This window comes from Cupressus sempervirens, chromosome 6 (genome assembly GCF_028749045.1).
Source record: "Cupressus sempervirens isolate cs-2001-9-10 chromosome 6, ASM2874904v1, whole genome shotgun sequence".
In the NCBI taxonomy this organism is placed as follows: domain Eukaryota; kingdom Viridiplantae; phylum Streptophyta; class Pinopsida; order Cupressales; family Cupressaceae; genus Cupressus; species Cupressus sempervirens.
The window spans coordinates 65,641,783-65,659,906 of NC_143123.1; the positions used below are offsets into that span (position 1 = coordinate 65,641,783).

The following is an 18,124-nucleotide window of genomic DNA, read 5'->3' on the forward strand; positions in this document are numbered from 1 at the left end:
GTTTTCATTCCATTGCTGAAGTATAGTGGATTTGATATTTGCTAGAAATTATCCTACTGTTGTTTGCTGTGGCTAAGGAGAGGATTCTTCCAGTTGATTATTTGCACAATTGGACTCATTGACTTTTACCCAAGGGCCATATTACAGATCTGATTGGCTGCCGGCTCCATTTCATTAGCAAAGTTATTCCCAAACTGGAACACAGACCTGCATTTTTGGAGACCACGTGTGAGAGGGGGCAGTCTTTGCGTGAGAGCTGCTGGGCCAAACCAACGCAATCAACAAGGGAATCGATTATAGTGTTGGACCTGCGGTTGTTTCTTGAGTGAGCCGTCAAATACATATGGCCTGCGGTTGCCTTCCTAAGAGTGCCGTCAAACACATACGACCTGCAGATGTTTCCTAGGGAGCCGCCAAACTCTACACAACTACTGTCAGCTGATTATCAATTGCGGCAGCTTCATTGGGAATTCGAAATTCATTTAGTATGTGATCAAATATGCTCGTAACTGTAATTGCATTTCAAATATCTCAATAAGCAACGAAGTGCCACGCATAGCAGCTAGGTTCTGAGTTATATGTTTTGTTCTGGAATTTTAATAATATAGAACTTTGTCTCAAGTTTGGTGAATGTTATTATTTGTCAAAAATTAGGAATTTGGAAATCATTGTTTGAAAACTAAATAGAACAAAGACACAGTTATATTGCTCATTGACATTGGCAATTCAGCCAGAGGTATACTTAGGGTTATTACATCCCAATCCACCAATTTTCAATTTTTTAAAAATACGGTTCTAAGATTCCAATCTCCCAAAATGTAGGAATGAAATAACCCACTTTCATTTACGTTATGCACTTCTTCATTTTCATTTTTTCATTTTTCTTTTATTATAACTTAATTTATTTTTCTCTGAAATGCATTACGCAATAATTTAAAATATTCACTTTTATATTAAAACTAATTAATCTTGTTAAATACGTTCATATTCCAGTGGAATTTTTTAGTTTAATTTGTAATTGTGCCTACTTAGAATATACTTTCTGAGAGAAAATGAATTTTTACTTTATTCAACTTTAAAGCATTTAATCTTAAAAAGCCCCAATTAATGTATATAACTCATATATGTAAAATAAACCATAAAATTAAAACACATAATTACGGGTAACCCATATTGCAATGATTGTAGAATCAACTCAGATTTGAATCCTGATTTAAGGAAGGTCACAAGACTTGCCTCATACTTGATTCAATGATGATAGGGGACAAGAGATAGACAAGGCCCAATGCAATATCTCTAGAATAACAATTGTTGGGGAACTTTTCAATACTTGCGGATTCAGGTAGAGAAATACCTGGTGCCTGCATTTGTAAGACTAATGTCAAGCGTACTTGCTGAAAATATAATAGCCAAATTGGTGTAGAAGTTGAGAAATCCAACTTCACAGACCCTCAAGAACACCTGCATGCAAATATCTTGCAATGAAGAGAAGCTAGAAAACAGAAAAAGCAGAGCTTAGAAGTTCTCAAAAAATGAGAGAGCAAAATGTATTCTAAGTTATGTAAACAAAATACAAGAGTTCAACCTTTTAAAGGTGAATGAAACCCTAAAGGAAAGAAAAGCTAGGTTTGCACATTATAATTAATATAAATATTAATTATGTGCACCTAAGAGAGCTAAAGCCTAGAGTTAATAAAATAACTTACTCTAACACCCCCCCTTAAGCGAAGCTTAGGAGGAAGCTAACCTAGCAAAGCTATGAAAGTAGGAAAAATGGGTCCCGACAACAAGGCCTGATCAGGTACCCAATACAAGGAAATCTCTGTAAACCGGAGACAAAGGAGAAAACCCAGTGGGAAAAACCCCTCTCCAAAAAGAGAGAGAACAAACATGCTGAAAAAAAACAGAATATTTATGGCTCAAGAGACTCTCTCAAAACCATAAACAACCCCCCCCATGAGAGAGAGAAGAGACAACAAAGCCCCCCAGAATGATGAAGTCCCTGTAGAAATAAACGAACCAATGGAACTCCAATGCGGAAGAAACAAGGGCACAAAACAAGGAAACCACTGAATGACAGGAAGGCCTAACTGATGCTCAAAAGAGTAGACATGAGGATCCTAAAAAGGAATCCCCAATGTAGGTGCGCTGAGACTGTCATGAAAGAGGAGATGACCGTCCTCTATAGAATCCGCAACATGTGCTCCTGAAGGCTCGATGAGTGGCGCTGGAGGGTCTGGCAGAGCTGAAGAAGAAAAGACGTCAACGGAATGAGGTGCGGTGAACTCAGGAACAATACAAAGGTTCACATGTCCTGATTGCACCACATGATGCTCTCGTGAAAGAGAAGAAGAATGCTCCGATAATGGAGATTGTGGACCAAAGTGCAAGAAGGTGTAGAGATGGGTGGTATGATCAACTATCCTTGTAGCAATAAGGCCTCCTGTTACACTATCTCGAATGTAGATTGAATCTGCAGTGAACTCAACTGTCTTCCCTGATCCACTGTGTGTAATCTGATACATCGAGAGAAGGTTGGCAGAGAGAGATGGAACATACAATACATCATTGAATATGCCATCCTGAATGCGAATTGAACCTTTCCCGCAGACAGTTAGAGCAGTGTTATTCCCCATGAGAATATGAGGAATCGAAGAAGCCTCAATAGAGGAGAAGACCCCTTGAGAAGATGCCATTTGGTGAGAAGCACCTGAATCCAGTATCCAAGGGACCTGGGAAGGGGATGCAAGAGAAGCCCGTAATGCATGACCCTATCCAAAATTCGGTGAGGATGTCGAAGAGGTGGATGAAGACTAAAAGGCAGACCCCTGAGAGGTAGAAGAGGATGGGGATGAAATAGAGCTCTTTTGAAGAAGAGCTTGCAAATCTGCAATCTATTTCTCATAGCCATCAAATCTCTTCTGAAAACAATATGCCTCATCATGAGCTCTTTTTTGATAATAGGAACAAGGAGTCTCAGTCTTCTTTTTCACCACCTTCTTAGAAGAAGAGGATGAATCAGATAGCTGCTTCGGCTTCTGCTCCTGTGTATCCTTTGCAAGTAATGCCTGTGATGGTGAACCTGTAAGTGAATCCATCTGAGTGAGCTTGGATTGCTCACGAGTTAACCGGTCACAAAAAATCTCAAAAGAGGGCATCTGATGTCTGTTACCCAAGGCATCCATAGTGGAGTAGAAAGTAGAAGAAAAGATCTGATATTGTCCTCACAACTTTGAGAGTATCAAAAAAATACACTCATCTGTTTTGTTTCTACCACATCCCTGCAAAACTGTGCACAGAGATTTGAACTTCACCAAGAAGTCCTCAATGGTGGGAAAGCTGCTGGGTGACAAAGAAGTCAATTCTGCATCCAATTGAAGTGCTCGGAACTCATTGACCTAGCCAAACAAAGTCTGAAATCTGAGCCAATAAGCCCGTGGAGTAGTCAAACCATCCAAGTGAAATAACAAACTGTCTGAAATGTTGAGTGCAATTAGTCCCATGGCTTCATCCATTTTGTTCCTGTGCATTAGAACCTCATAAGGTCGCGTAAGAGCAGGCTGATTCGCATCCAGACAAGACCATAGACCTCTTGAAATGAGAAGCCTAGTCATCTGTGTCTTCCAGGTGTGATAGTTGTGCGGCGTGAGCTGGATCATAGAAGGATCCGACATTGAGAGAAAGAAAAGACGGAAGTAGAAGGGTCTGATTCTGAAGCAAATTACAAAATAGAAAATGCCCCCCCCCCCACAACGAATAAGATAATATCCCCCAAAGCCAAAGCAACAACTATGGAAAACAAAAAACTGGAAAAGAACCTGGATTCGTTGATGCAGAAGAGGAGGAAACAAAAGCCTCTACTTTGACGCCAAATTTGGAAGCTCAAACGAACTCGGAATCAAACGAAACTAGCACCATTGTCTCTGTCTCTGAGTCAGCTTTCCGGCACTTCTTTCGGATCGCAAAAATACATTCGTATGCTCAAGTTATGAGCAAAAAATCGACTACTGCTCAAAAAATGCACCTTGCCGGAAAAATACAGTCTTAAATTTGACGGCCGTATGGACGTCACCAGGACGTTGCTGGAAAAAAATTCGGTGAACAGAAAATGACGTCATCTGCTGAAAAATGACGTCATCATTCTGAAAAATGACGCCAGCAGTCGCCGGAAAAAGATGATGTCAGCCCTGAAAATGATGGCGTCACGCCTGAAATAGATGACGTAATATAGCCTTTTTGTGACGTCAGCTATCGGGATGTTGATGTCACCCGTCGAAGGAGGGCGATGGCGCTGCTGGTGGCTCGGTCGGTGGAGGTGGCGGCCCGGCTGAGCAGTGGTGGCTGGTGAGCTGCGTTGGCGGCGGCGGTTGCGCCTGGGTGGCGCGGTGGCGGCTGCCCGGCGGAGTGGCCGAAAACGGGCCTTTTTAAAATTTTTTTTTAAATTTTTGTGCAGAGATTGTCTGTACGACCGTACGGGAGGGCTTGTGGGCAAATTTTTTTTGCCTCCCGGAGCTCTGTCTCCAAAATCGATAAGCTTTATATGAATCCTGACTACAAACGGCCTCCTGGATCCAATGGAAGCGTTCGTTTGAGCCCAAAATGCTCTGAAAATATGCTCTTCCTCCCTATTGAAGAAAAAACCCAAAAAAAGCTGGGGTTTCTAACTCCGAATCGCGGCTTCAAAAATCATTCAATAGAGAAGCAGCAGGGAGGCTCTGATACCATGTAGAAGTTGAGAAATCCAACTTCACAGACCCTCAAGAACACCTGCATGCAAATATCTTGCAATGAAGAGAAGCCAGAAAACAGAAAAAGCAGAGCTTAGAAGTTCTCAGAAAATGAGAGAGCAAAATGTATTCTAAGTTATGTAAACAAAATACAAGAGTTCAACCTTTTAAAAGTGAACGAAACCCTAAAGGATAGAAAAGCTAGGTTTGCACATTATAATTAATATAAATATTAATTATATGCACCTAAGAGAGCTAAAGCCTAGAGTTAATAAAATAACTTACTCTAACAATTGGTTGTAATGACCCGACTAGAAATGGGGCAGATTATGGTCAGGATGGATACAAAAATGCTTCTGTAAGAGACTTGTACAGATTAGTGAGGCTATCAGTAGGTACTGTACGGTGGCAAAAACGTATCCAAACTGAGTTTAGAAGTCCGTACGGAAATAGGAGGCAATATGGTGTCCGGAAGAATGTCCGTACGGATACAATAGGTGGAGTGGACGTATGACAAAGTGCAATTTAGGGAGCTTGTATGGTGATCACCAAGGAAGCTGTACGGTGCAGTTAAGTTGGCCGTATGGTAGGACAAGATGCCGTATGGTGGAGGGGTGTTGACAATCATACAGATGGATGCCGTACGGTACGTGTGGAGACAGGGAAATGCAGGCCGTACAGTTATGAAGACTTGCCGTATTAAGCCAATTTAGGCCATACAGATGATGAGAGGTGAATGGGTGGCTGAAACAAATGTTCATTCACAAGTACGGATTGTTGATGGAAGGTTAGATGAATTGGGAAGCCGTACAGATATGAGGAGGGAGTGTGAAGGATGGAAGCCGTACAATAATGTTCCAGTAAACGAATTAACAATGCAAACCAATTGATACCACTTAGAGTTGTAGGAAATACATACACAATTTGCATACGCAGAGACCAAGGATTCACCAACAGGAATTGTGATATAATTAAGCCTTCAAATTTCCAGATTCAGACCAAACACCAACAGAATAGGGTGAGGGATGAATCCCACCGAAATCGTGCAAGCCAAATAGGGAAGGTCTTTCACTTCCAAAATGGCGAATAATGCCGAAATCCAATAGGAGTCCGCAGTACAAAGAGATATAATCCAAAGCATGCCTACAAACTGACTACAAGCCGCGCTTAAATACCCATTGGGAAAAATTATCCGAGGGTGTACAAAGTTAGCCGACGGCGACACAAACTACAAAAACTAAATAAAATGGGTCCGAGATAAAATAAATCAACCGGCCGATTACAAAGAATAAATGAGTACATTTATTTTATGACGGGGACATTACAATGGTGCATACACACTCGACATGTACAGTAATATATAAATCATATAACTTATGCATAAAAATATGGTCAGCAATACATCTCATAATACACAGAATAGAATGCTAAATATAAATGTCTCCAAGGCAAGGTAATAGGTATAGATGGGCATTGCAAACAGCTTCTATACCTTATGCTAAATTGGTGTCCGTAACCTGTACCCAGCCCTCATTATGGCTTAGGCAGGGAGAAGATAGAACACTTACAAAGGTTGTAGAATCAGGCTTTATATCTACCACTTGCATTTCCTTGAGGTTTTCCAAGGCTTTTTTGGCAAAAATACCATACTCTTCACATCCTGCAATCACTGCATTCAATGAGACCACGTTTGTTGAGGTACTTTTAAAAATAGTTTTTGTGCCTTGCTGCAAGAAAGTGGCATTCAAGAAGAGCTGCCTGGACATTGATCATGCTTCAGTGAAGAGTATCAAATCTTTTTCCTCTTTGCACACCTACAGATTATTGCTGATGAAATTCCTCTATTTGTTCTACATTGATGGATGTCCATGGCCTGTTGTAATGCTTTTATTGTGATGCAGGCAATGGAGGATGCCAACAGAAGTTGTGGAGTCTGGCATTTTACACCTACCAGTTGCATTTGCTGAAAAGTTACTAAAGCCTTTTCAACTGATCTATTTTGTGCATATCTTGCAATCATGTGTCTTCCTCATCCTTTTTGCGGGCATAATTAAATGGGGAGAGGAGGAATGCCGTTACTCTATTATGGGATGGAGGGCAGACCTCTCTGTCCACCCTCACCTCTTTCTGTAGGCATTTATTTTATTTTGTTTGTGCTTCCAATTGTCCACTATGAGATAACTGATGTGGCAATGTGACAGGAAAATAAGTTTTTAAAGTTTTTATACATCTTCATGAATCAAGGTAAATTAGGAATCATGGTAGCTTTAGTTATACAGAAAGATGCAAAACTAGTAGTTCACAAATATAAGGGCTGAATCGTAAACCAGTCCTTGAATTTAGCCTGATTCAACATCAAATTGGAAATCATTAATCAAAATGCAATGTCATCTCTATGGATTTTAAATCTAGGTATTTAGAACTGTAATTTGAGAGAGTGATAAAGGGGCATACAATTTGTATTTTTTTGAAAGGCAAACACTGATAGTTTATTTGGATATAGAATTTTTTTGGCAATGAAGGCCCATTCACATTAGACGAAATGTTACAGATATTGTTGTTGGGACATGTAAAAGCTACACCATCGAGTTCAGATAGAATTTTTGAGATTCTTCTTCCAATAGGATTGATTATTTGTAACCTACTGGTGGTCAGAAGATCAGTCTCATGAAAACTGTGAACTATTATTGACTAGATGATTTCATAAAGCTCTTTGCTAAATATGCAGTCTCCTATGAACATAATTTTTTCTTCTCATGGTGTCAATCTAGTGAGAGCAGATGCTTTCCTTATTGACAAATGAAAACTTCTGCTTCTGTCAGCACAGCTCTTTTACTGATGTTTGCTTCTATGGCACACTCATAAAACTACGTACTACATTAAAAAGGATGCACAAGGGTGGTGGCTTGCAAAGTATACAATGCATATTAGTTTAATGACTGGAAAACAAAATTCGGAGATTAGTGTACATTCTTTAATCAGTGCAATTGGGACCATGATATTTGCTGGCAATCAAATGATCTACTTTCAAAGCACTTGAAGATGCCTTTTTTAAGTTATTAATGCCATTCTTGCTCCTTGCAGGTTTGTGTTCATGTTTGCTCTTGGAGCTGGACCAGTTCCAGCACTACTGCTTCCTGAAATTTTCAATAGCAGAATCCGTGCAAAAGCTTTGGCTGTCTGCATGTGTGTGCACTGGGTAATTAATTACTTACACTGTTCTCCACTTGACTTATTTTTCTGTGCATTGAGGCTGGTAATCTTTGTGTTGATAGATTAGCTTTCTGATTTGCCTGCACGAACTTTTTAAATTTGAAATTTGAAATTTATCAGGAAGTTTATTCAAATTTATTTCTAGTAACAGTGAATATGTCTTTGTATAACAAGCATTTGCATCTGTATGCAGGTTGTAAATTGTTTTGTAGGTTTATTGTTCTTGGAGTTCTTAAAACAGTTTGGAGCCCAAGCTTTATATACATTTTTTGCATTTATATGCATGATTACAGTTGTATTCATAAAGAAGAATGTAATGGAAACAAAGGGCAAGTCTTTGGAGGAAATTGAAATCGCGCTTCTGTCTGGGCACTGACCATTGCTGTCTATGTGGTTTTCACATTAGAATGGTAATTGCTAGATTTTGGGAGGATAGCTTAAATTTCAATAGATAATACTATAGATTTACTACCGTTTGTCCTTTAGAGGTTGAACTCTGTTATTAACATGGGTGGGCTAAAGGAAAGGGGATTCTATCAATTAAGGGCTAGTAGCCCTCATCCTACATGGAGCTGATATCAGAGAAAGTAACCGGAGTTGTATATATAGTGGCGGCACAGTAGCATAAAGATACATAGCAACATAGGTTTCTCGTCTGTGCTAGGGATTCTTGAAGTGTTGTACCGGATGAATGTAGCATGGGTTTCCACATATCTAGATCTTAAAATGTTTCAACACTCTTGAGAAAAAGATTTGATTCTTATCAATCTAGGAGGTGTCCTTGTCTTTCTCAAAAAAGATTGCTGGTACATTCTTTGAATTGTAATTGAATAAAATGAGATTTATAATGCAAGTCACTAATAAATCTAGTCTGGTTTCCTTGGGAATCAAGATGGGACATTATCGAGTTTTTTCAATTGAGTAAATTTAACTAACATGGATACACGTACATAAGTGATGTGCGTTCAATGAATTAGATCATCCTTACAGTAAAATAATCAGACAAATTGAAATAGATTAAAAAATAATAATTATTAATTGCGAAAAATTGCCTGTCAGAAGCCCTTTTGATGTCTGCATAGACATGTCCTCACTATGTATTTTGGGAGTCGTAGATAAAGGTTACCCCTTATTACCAACCAATACTATTCATTTAGTTAGAGTGAGTGAGCATTAAATGATTATGTATAAGCGATGTTTACAGTTGCACAATTAGAGGATCCTATCAAGAACAGGATAAATAGCGATGGAAGGTGGAATAGGTCTTGTTCATGATTATTAAATAAAATTGATTGTTCCCTGACGATTCTTACAATGTCAACCCTTCAAATTACTCGATGGGAATAATGCAACTTTACTTGTTTAAAAGTAGTTTATCGTTTTTTCATTAGGTTAAATGCTTTGTGTGTAGAGCTACAAACTTAAGAGGGTTTTGAGAGGACTGCGAAACTTTTTAAAAGTAAATGCATATCAATACATGCAACAAACCCATCATAGGCTTCCAAACATATAATCTGATCTGCTGGAACAAAATTCAAATATTATTTTTCCATCCTCTTTAAACTCCTGATTTAATAATGGATCACAAAGTGTGACTCACACAATCAGAATCCAGAACTAGAGATAATATCGATATAGGTTGTGGAAATCTGCTATAATACTCAAGCCAAAAATTCCTCAATGGAAAGTCGCTGGCTATTAGTGATACCAAATAGGCTGTGTGCTGAATTCTATTTCCTTCTATAGGATCTAGATTGTCTTTTGGCAAGCTCCTAGAGCCAACCCTTTCCAATGTTTTGATTGGGTTCTTTGGTGGAAAAATGTTCGAATCCTTCCAATAATATCTCTCTTTTCCTGCTACCTGTAGAATAACAACTAAATTGAATAAATGAAGGTTTCACACTATGTTACTATAGGTGGATTATTTGTCTACTTCCATACTGCCCCCATTTCACTCTCTTCAAAATCTATCCTTATGTCTTGCGTGTGGGGATGACAGTTTTCAATGGCTGATCCTTATCGATCCCATCCTGTTTCGAAATCCAGGGCTCCATGTTAGATCTGCCTATTTAAAGATTCCTTCTCTTTAAACAAGAGCTGTGGCTGAGCTAGAGTCCATGCCTTGTATGCCGTTTAGGAAGTAGATGATGCTGGATGTGTAAAAGTTGAAAGCATGTTCAGTAGGGTGGACCTATGTCAAAGGATTTGATAGGATATAAGATTTGTTATTGTAAACATCCTACCTTATGTGTTGAGCATCTATGAGACAAAGAACAAAGAACAAAGAACAATTACTTTGGGACATGGGTTTATGGAGTTTGCAAGGAGATAAGGCTTTACCTTGTCTCTCAAATTGATAAGAATAAGATATTTCAACAATTATAGACTTGGTTCTCAAATGTATACATTATATGATACTTTTATCTTAAATAAAAATTCAATTTGAAAATTATAGTACTAGTAACGTTTTTTTATAAAAAAAATTAGTTTACATAATCTGAAGATTTGATTTTTTTATGCTTATTCCTATATTACAATATTCTAATGTTTCTTTAATGACCATCTTAGTTAGTCTTTTTCAGCTTTAGTTCACGATTATTTCTTTTAGAAACATCATCTTTGCAAATCTATAAAAAGAGTTTGCATTTTCTCAGGTTAATACAACTACAACACTATTTGAATTTTGGCCTCTATTTGAAAATTTGGCAGAGTTTTAAAAGAAAATTCGAGCCTCTTTTGGTTTGGAATTTTTTTCCCCAAAAATTTGCTTTTCAATTTTTAGAAGAAAATATTGTTAGGTATTTTACGAAACTTTTGTGGTTTGCCTTTGAGGATTTTTGTTGGAAATTGTAAGCCTAGTTAAGGGTTTTGATCTCCTGGTGATTTCCTGGTTGCATAAGTGTGATTTTTTAGGGTTGCATGTGCATTGGTTTATAATGCAAAGTCTTGTGTTTTGTTGCCCATAAATTTTTTTTATGGGTTTCCATAATGGGTTTTAAAAAAAAAATTCTAATGGGTTTTCATAATTTTTTCCTTAAAAACTCTTATGATTTTTAAAAAATTTTCTCTTAAAAATTTCTGATTTTGTAATTTGCAAAGTTGGTGGGATTCCTTTGTGGGTTTATAATTTTTTCTTCAAATTATTTGGTGGATTTTACCTTTTTTCCTATTAAAAATGAAGCTTTGTATTGTTTAGTTTTGATTGATTTTTCCCCTCAAAAATTGTTTTCAGATTTTTCAATTTTCCTTCTTAAAAAATCACACCTTTGCAGTCTATTTGAACCATTATGCACATTTTCAAAATTTGGAGGGTTTGCCAAATTTTTCTCAAAATTGTGCCAGTTGTTCTTAGTGTTTTTATCTGTCTCCAAGGAAGAGCATCTTTGTTAGCCAACTTGAGGTTGGATATTTTGCGATGATTTCTAGTCGGATGTTTTGCTGATTTTGGGAGGCTTGGTGGCATACTCATCTCAGTGGCAGAGTTAGTGGTAGGCTCTTGTCTCTTGTTACAAAACATTTTGAATAAAGGGACACCCTTCTCTGTTCTTTTATGGGAAAATTTTGGTGGCGTGGTCATTAACATTTTGCAGATCTATGGAGGGTCTCAACAACGACATAATTTTTTTTAGAATTTGTGATTAAAAAACAATTGTTAGACAATGACCATTAAGGGAGGGTATTAGAATAATCTAATGTTTCTTTAATGGTCATCTTAGTCTTTAGTTTATTATGTAGTTTCTATATTCATCTTTAGTTCAAGATTGTTTCTTTTAGAAACATCGTCTTTTTAATCTATGTAAAGAGTTTTCATCTTCTTTGTTTAATACAATTACAACAACATCGATTTACCATAATAGTCTATAATCACCACTATTATATTGAGTTAAATTAATTATTCTTGTTAGTCCCTACCTATTTATAGGCAGGAAACTAATGTTTTCACTTGGTGGTGGCAATTAATTTTTATAATAATATGTGAGTTTCTTAAGTTTAAAAATCATTTTATTTGTAAATTATTTTTCAAACATCAATTTCTAAATTTCGATTGACTATTAAGAATTTTTGGTAGAGGTAAAATTCATTTTTATGACACAAATATTAAGAAAAAAACCAATCTCTAGAATATTCTTAAATAATAAAAAACAGCATAAAAACTTTACACATTTGTGGCAACAACCTTCCATAGTTGTCTGAAAGATTTCTGCAACTTTCTGTAAAACTCTACTGCCTGAAACCTTAGTGAAGTCCTATCCACTCGCCTACCATGCCAATCTTTAGGAGTGTTGCTTACAAACCTGACTACTTGTTGCTTAAATCTCTCATTTCCCCTTTCTATTCTATTGTTGTGTAGGTTTTATATGCAAGGCGTGGCCAATATGAGAAGCAATCATTTTATTATCAAATCTTTTTCAAATTTTATTGTTTTGGATCGTCTGGTCTGCACACTCAGCTGTGATTTTTTTTTTTCCTTTTTGCTGGTACGAGCTTTTAGATTTATTTCTCCTTACTGATAACAAAATATACAATTTTACGTAAGAAGTAGAAAAGTTAATATAAAACATAAAATGTTAGACGAAACTTTAAATATAATAATTTTTTATTTTTATTATTTAACTGAATAGAAAATTAGAATTTAAAACTAAAGAAATATGAAGTATAAAATATAAATTCTATTTGAATTTTGAATTGCAAAATTTAATACCAAATACAAAACACAAATAGGTTTTTTAAATAAAAATATATGGAGTATCAAAATTTTAAAAAATAATTTACATAATTATAATATTTGTGAAATGGAAAATAAATAATAATCAATTAAAAATTTATAGAATTAAAAAAAAAAGAATATTTCAAATAATAATAAAAAAATTGTAATAAGTAATTAAGCTTGAGTAAATTCAAACGATTTCTTAGATAACATGATTATAATACTTTTGTCTTGTAATATAAATTTCTTTAGAATAAAAAAATTTAACATAAATTTTGGTATTTAAGAATTCAATTTGACAATTTTATGATAAATCTAACAAAACTATTTTAAACTAAATGTAAATTGTACAATAATTATATACAAAAATGAATTATACATTTATAATAATATTAAAAGTTAAATTAAAAAACTAGAATGGTTTTAAACAATTGAACAACTTTTAGCATAGTAGATGATTTTTTCCTAAATTTTTTTATTAGACCCTTGGCTCTTAGTTGTAGAGGTATTTTAAAATTTAAATTAAAAAACTAAAATGATTTTAAACAATTGAACAACTTTTAGCATAGTAGATGATTTTTTCCTAAACTCTTTTTGTTACACCCTTGGCTCTTAGTTGTTGAGGTTTAGCATGAGGCTTTCACTCACGTATGGGCAACTACAACAACTTTGTGAATGAAAATTCCTCCAATCATTACACTCTAAATAAAATACAATCTCCTCTTTCTTTAGTATGTAGGGACTTAGCTCTTTCAGAGCTCTTGTTATATGAAGATATATAATTTAAGACAAAGTAATTGTTCTTATTATGTTAAGATGCGTAATTTATATTATATTGGTAAGAAAGAGAAGAAATCATGTCTTGATGTTTAAAGAAACATTATTTAGAAACAACATTCATTTTCTAAGTATAAAGACTCTATTGTTATAATAAGATAAAATATATAATAAATAAAAGAAAGTCTTTGATAGAATAAGATAAATATATTATCTTTTAAACAATATATAAAAATGATACAACTCTAAAATAAATAAACATAGTGTGTATAAGAAAAATTCTATATAATATAAATAATTTAATTTTAATCAAGCTAAATAAATATCATAATTATGCCTATTTTTAAAATTATACAAAATATTGATTTATTTTAAATAATAAATTAAATATGTATAATCTTTAATATTCATAAGAGAAATATAAGATGTCAATACTAATATTTCTACTAATAAACATGCTTTTATTATAATATTTTCTATTTACTAGTAAATCTAAATAAAATAGACACTGGTTATTAAAGATCTAGTGCTAAACTTGATACAATTAAGGACAACAATGAACTCAAATAATAGAAGATTTGGTTATTAAAGGTCTATCTTTTACACTAGCATTAGAACATTGTAAAATTTTCAAGGTATCATAGCCTTATTATAATATCATCTTATGATCTTCTAGGAAAAACAATACATGTCCAAGATAAACCTTTGGAGCTAGTTCGATATTCACAAAATCATTGGTTGAAAGGAATGTTTCATTTACACAACATTGAAAAGTACTCACAAAACATAAATGTAATTAAATTCCCAAAATCTAAAATAGTAAACACTCTTAAAATCGAAAATTAAACCAATATTCTTTGAACAGAGTTAATTTTATTTTTCTTATTCCATGTCATATATGTGCATAGAGATACAAAAATTAGTACATTAAAAAGAATAAGAGATTTGAAAAAAGAAGTTAAACCATGATAAAACTAACCATTATATATTTTTCATAATTTCCTAATAGGAAATAATGTTCTTTTGGAAAACTTCATGATAAACATTGTAAATCAATTGGTAAAATCACTTGCAATTTCAATAATATTGGACACAAATTGCATTGTGATATTGATATACATTAAACTTGAATTTTGGTTGATATTAAAAGTTACAATGTCATATTTTCATGAATAAAACAACATAATTGGATTTAACATAAGGGTCACTTATTGTCAATTAATGAATTTAACAAACTATCAATCTACAAGAATAACAGATGATTGTTCAATAACGTAAAAATGTCAAACTGATATATATTATCACACACAATGCCTATATACATCTTATGATTGTAATCTCAATGATGTTAATGGTAAAAGCACAAATCTGTGTCACCTTTTATAAAGGAGAAGTGATATCAAAATTTAAAGTCTTCAACTTTAACGACATAAAAGTGGCATTTGTGCTTAGAATAAACTAATGAAATGTGTAAAATTAGATGAAGTTTATGTCTGTAATTTTTTAAAAAAAATTGAGTGAAAATTTTATCTATTTTTTTTAAAATGCTGAAAATATAGAGTTTTTTTCCCGTCAAAAAAATATATGCAAATTTTCATATTTTGGTCTGATTTTCAAATATGTTAGAGTTGACATGTATACCTAGTGCACCAAAAAAGAAAAATTGAAATTCGGCTAATATTTTTCAAGTTATAACTGATCAAAGTCAAAGTTATCAGAAATTGACAGTTTTTTTCTCTCGTCAAACTTTTCCTATCAAATCTACATATTTTTTAAAACAAATTACATATTCTTGAAGAAGACTCTATCCTCTAGTGTAGCATTAAAAAATAATAATTTTTGGACATGATTTACTATTTTTTTCTTATTTTTGAATAGAGAACTTCCTGAATCTTAAAATACCTACTTGTAATATTTTCAAATTATAACATATTATCCATAATCAAAACAATAAAAAAATTATATGATCGTAATCTTGACTTCGAGACCTACAAAACTATATTTTTAGTTTTAAAAAAACTTCAATTTAGTAGGTCAAATTGGCCTTCAAAGTGAGAAGTTTGCAGAAGTTCTTATTTTTTGCTTGTGTGGTGGCCACCTAGGATGCCACATAGGTAGTTTCGATCGAAACTCTTCCAACCGAAACTGTTTCGGTCGAAAGCGTTTTAGCCGTAACTCTTGTCGGCCCAACTAACTGCTAGCAGTTAGTTTGATGGTTTCAAGTATAAAATAACTTAGTTTCAAACCGTTTCATGTAACAAACAACATTTGTGTTTTCTTTATTTTAATAAATATAGAAAACAACAAAAAATAGAAGAGCATTTTCGAAAGACGACTATTTTTGAAGTCATTTTCAGCAATTATTTCGTGAAATCCTCAGAATCGCAAAGGATCAAATATTTGTAAGGTGTTTTTTCCTGTCTACTTATTTTTATTTTTATGTATTCTAAATTGAAGCATTCGTTGGTATTTAGTATTCAAAATCTTATTTTTTCTTCTTCTATAGATAAAAGTATTCAATGGGTAGTAAAAGGAAAAGATCAAGGAAATATGATAGGAAAAGAGATGACAAAATGAAAGGTCATACTAAACATAACCAAAACCAACCTAGTGAAATTCTTGAACAAGATGAAATTCATGAAGAGAATGAAAGTAATGAAGAGGAAGAAATTGACAGTTCTACTGATAGAAACAAATTAGAAGGCATAAAAAACTTGATGGATTTGGATGAGGAACTACTTTTAAACCAAATTCCATCTAAAGATTTGATAAATGATAACACTATTAAAAAGCATTGTTAAACATGTGGGATGAATATTTCAAAGATAAAAGTATATTTGGATACGCACAATTATTTGACAAGTTATTTAGGAGAAAAGATATGAGACTTGTTTTAGAGTTGTTGGGTGTTGATAACAGGAAAAACCATGTGCATAATGTTAATAAAACAATAGTTGAAAAGTAGCAAAATGCTTATAAGAAAATTGACAACACAACTCGAGGAGGTGATTTGAGTAATGTACGTAGAGCATTGATGACTACTATATCTAGTAGAAAATTGACACAGAAAATAGGTACATGCAATTTTTGATGTAGTACATATATCCAGAAGAACTATTTAGAGATACATCAAGAGGAGAAATATGCTAGATGATAACATTGAGAATAACTGGATGAATATTTGTAGAGTTCCTCGAAAAGATAGAATTTTTGAAGATGTGAATAGACAAGTTATTGAATTTTGGACCACACATTCTCGTATTTCTTCCAACAGGTGTGATACTATACAAATTAAAGATCAAGAGACAGGCCAAAATTGAACATCCAAAATATTTCATAGATATAACTCAAAGTGAATTATTTCAAATATTCAAGCAAGAATTTTCAAATGTCAAAATATGTCAAAGAATTTTTGAGAGTTTGCATCCTTCCTTTGTACGCATAAATAATATGCGTGAAACTTGTTGTTGTCGAAATCATGTTAAATTTGGTCTACACTTGCAATCATATAAAAAAGTTATGGTAGTACTTGATCGTAATTTGGTCATCCCTAGTAATACAACACAATTTGTGAAGTCCATATTATGTGATAAATTAAAAGATTCAGATGAGTTCAAAGTGCAATGCATCAAAAATTAGTGTGAAGATTGTGGAGATTTACGCAAATTTTTTGAAATGCAAATTGAGAATATTAATGAATCCACACCAGTCTCATGGATGAGATATGAGTATGAGACATACCAAAATAAGACAGGAGATGAATCCAGAAAAATTGTATTGAAGGAGAGTGAATTGCGTTATGATGAGTTTATGACTAAGTTTCGTCCATTGATATATCCACATATCCAACATTGTCATGGTGCACGATGGCAAGCTAAATAGTTTCGTAATTCCAAAAATTGTTTTCCACCCGCTTTTATACTTTCAGTTGTAGATTTTTCTGAGAATTATACATTTGCATCAACAAACAGAGCTTCAAGGGCAATATTATCATTTTGAACAAGTTGCAATATTTGTGCAAGTGACTTATAGACATGCACAATTCGAGGTGGATTAGATAGAAATGTTGGATGAAAATGAACGCATCATCATCAAAGAGGTTCATTTTTATATTAGTGATGATAGAGTTCATGATAGAAGTTATGTGGCTCATTGTTTTGCAATGTTCTCTGAAGATTTCAGAAATCGTGGAATAAATGTTTTAGAGCACTGGATTTGGTTTGATGGATGTACAGGTTAGTATACATGAACTTACACATTTATTTAACTTTATTTTAACTTATATTCATTTGTACACATGTGCCTATTTCGATTTGATACATGTACACAGATAATTGTAGATACTTATCATGTTTCATGTTCATAGGACAATTCAAATCTACGAAAGCATTTAATTGGTTAGCAATGCAACATGCTAGAACCAATGTTAGGTTTTTATGGAATTTCTTTCAAAGTGGACACGAAAAAGGGGAGCATGATGGAGTAGGAGCATGTATAAAGCGTGCAATTCGACAACATGAACATGCAAGTAAATATATGCATTTAATGTGCATGTTTAATACTAGTAGCATATATACTTTTAAATTTTATATATATGCATATTGTATGTGCATACAGGGAGTAGGATAGAGAGTGCAAATCAAATTGTTGAATGGTGCAAAGTTTTGCTACTCGAGATACTGAATACAATAAGCGTTAC

At 33.9% G+C, this 18,124-nt stretch overlaps 1 protein-coding gene across 3 annotated transcripts in view; it reads left to right on the plus strand.

Annotated features, from left to right (window-relative positions):
- The window catches only part of LOC149551150 (putative plastidic glucose transporter 2), a 63,760-nt gene extending 54,929 nt beyond the window's left edge, over positions 1 to 8,831 (plus strand). For all 3 annotated transcript variants that reach the window (XR_016352687.1, XM_089786735.1, XM_089786736.1), the window contains 2 exons: positions 7,812 to 7,926; positions 8,134 to 8,831. Coding sequence is in view for 2 of the 3 variants with exons in the window: in XM_089786735.1 (XP_089642861.1) it covers positions 7,812 to 7,926; positions 8,134 to 8,316 (298 nt within the window). In the remaining variant the exon portion in view is untranslated. The remainder of the gene's footprint in view (positions 1 to 7,811; positions 7,927 to 8,133) is intronic.
- Positions 8,832 to 18,124: the final 9,293 nt, after the last annotated feature.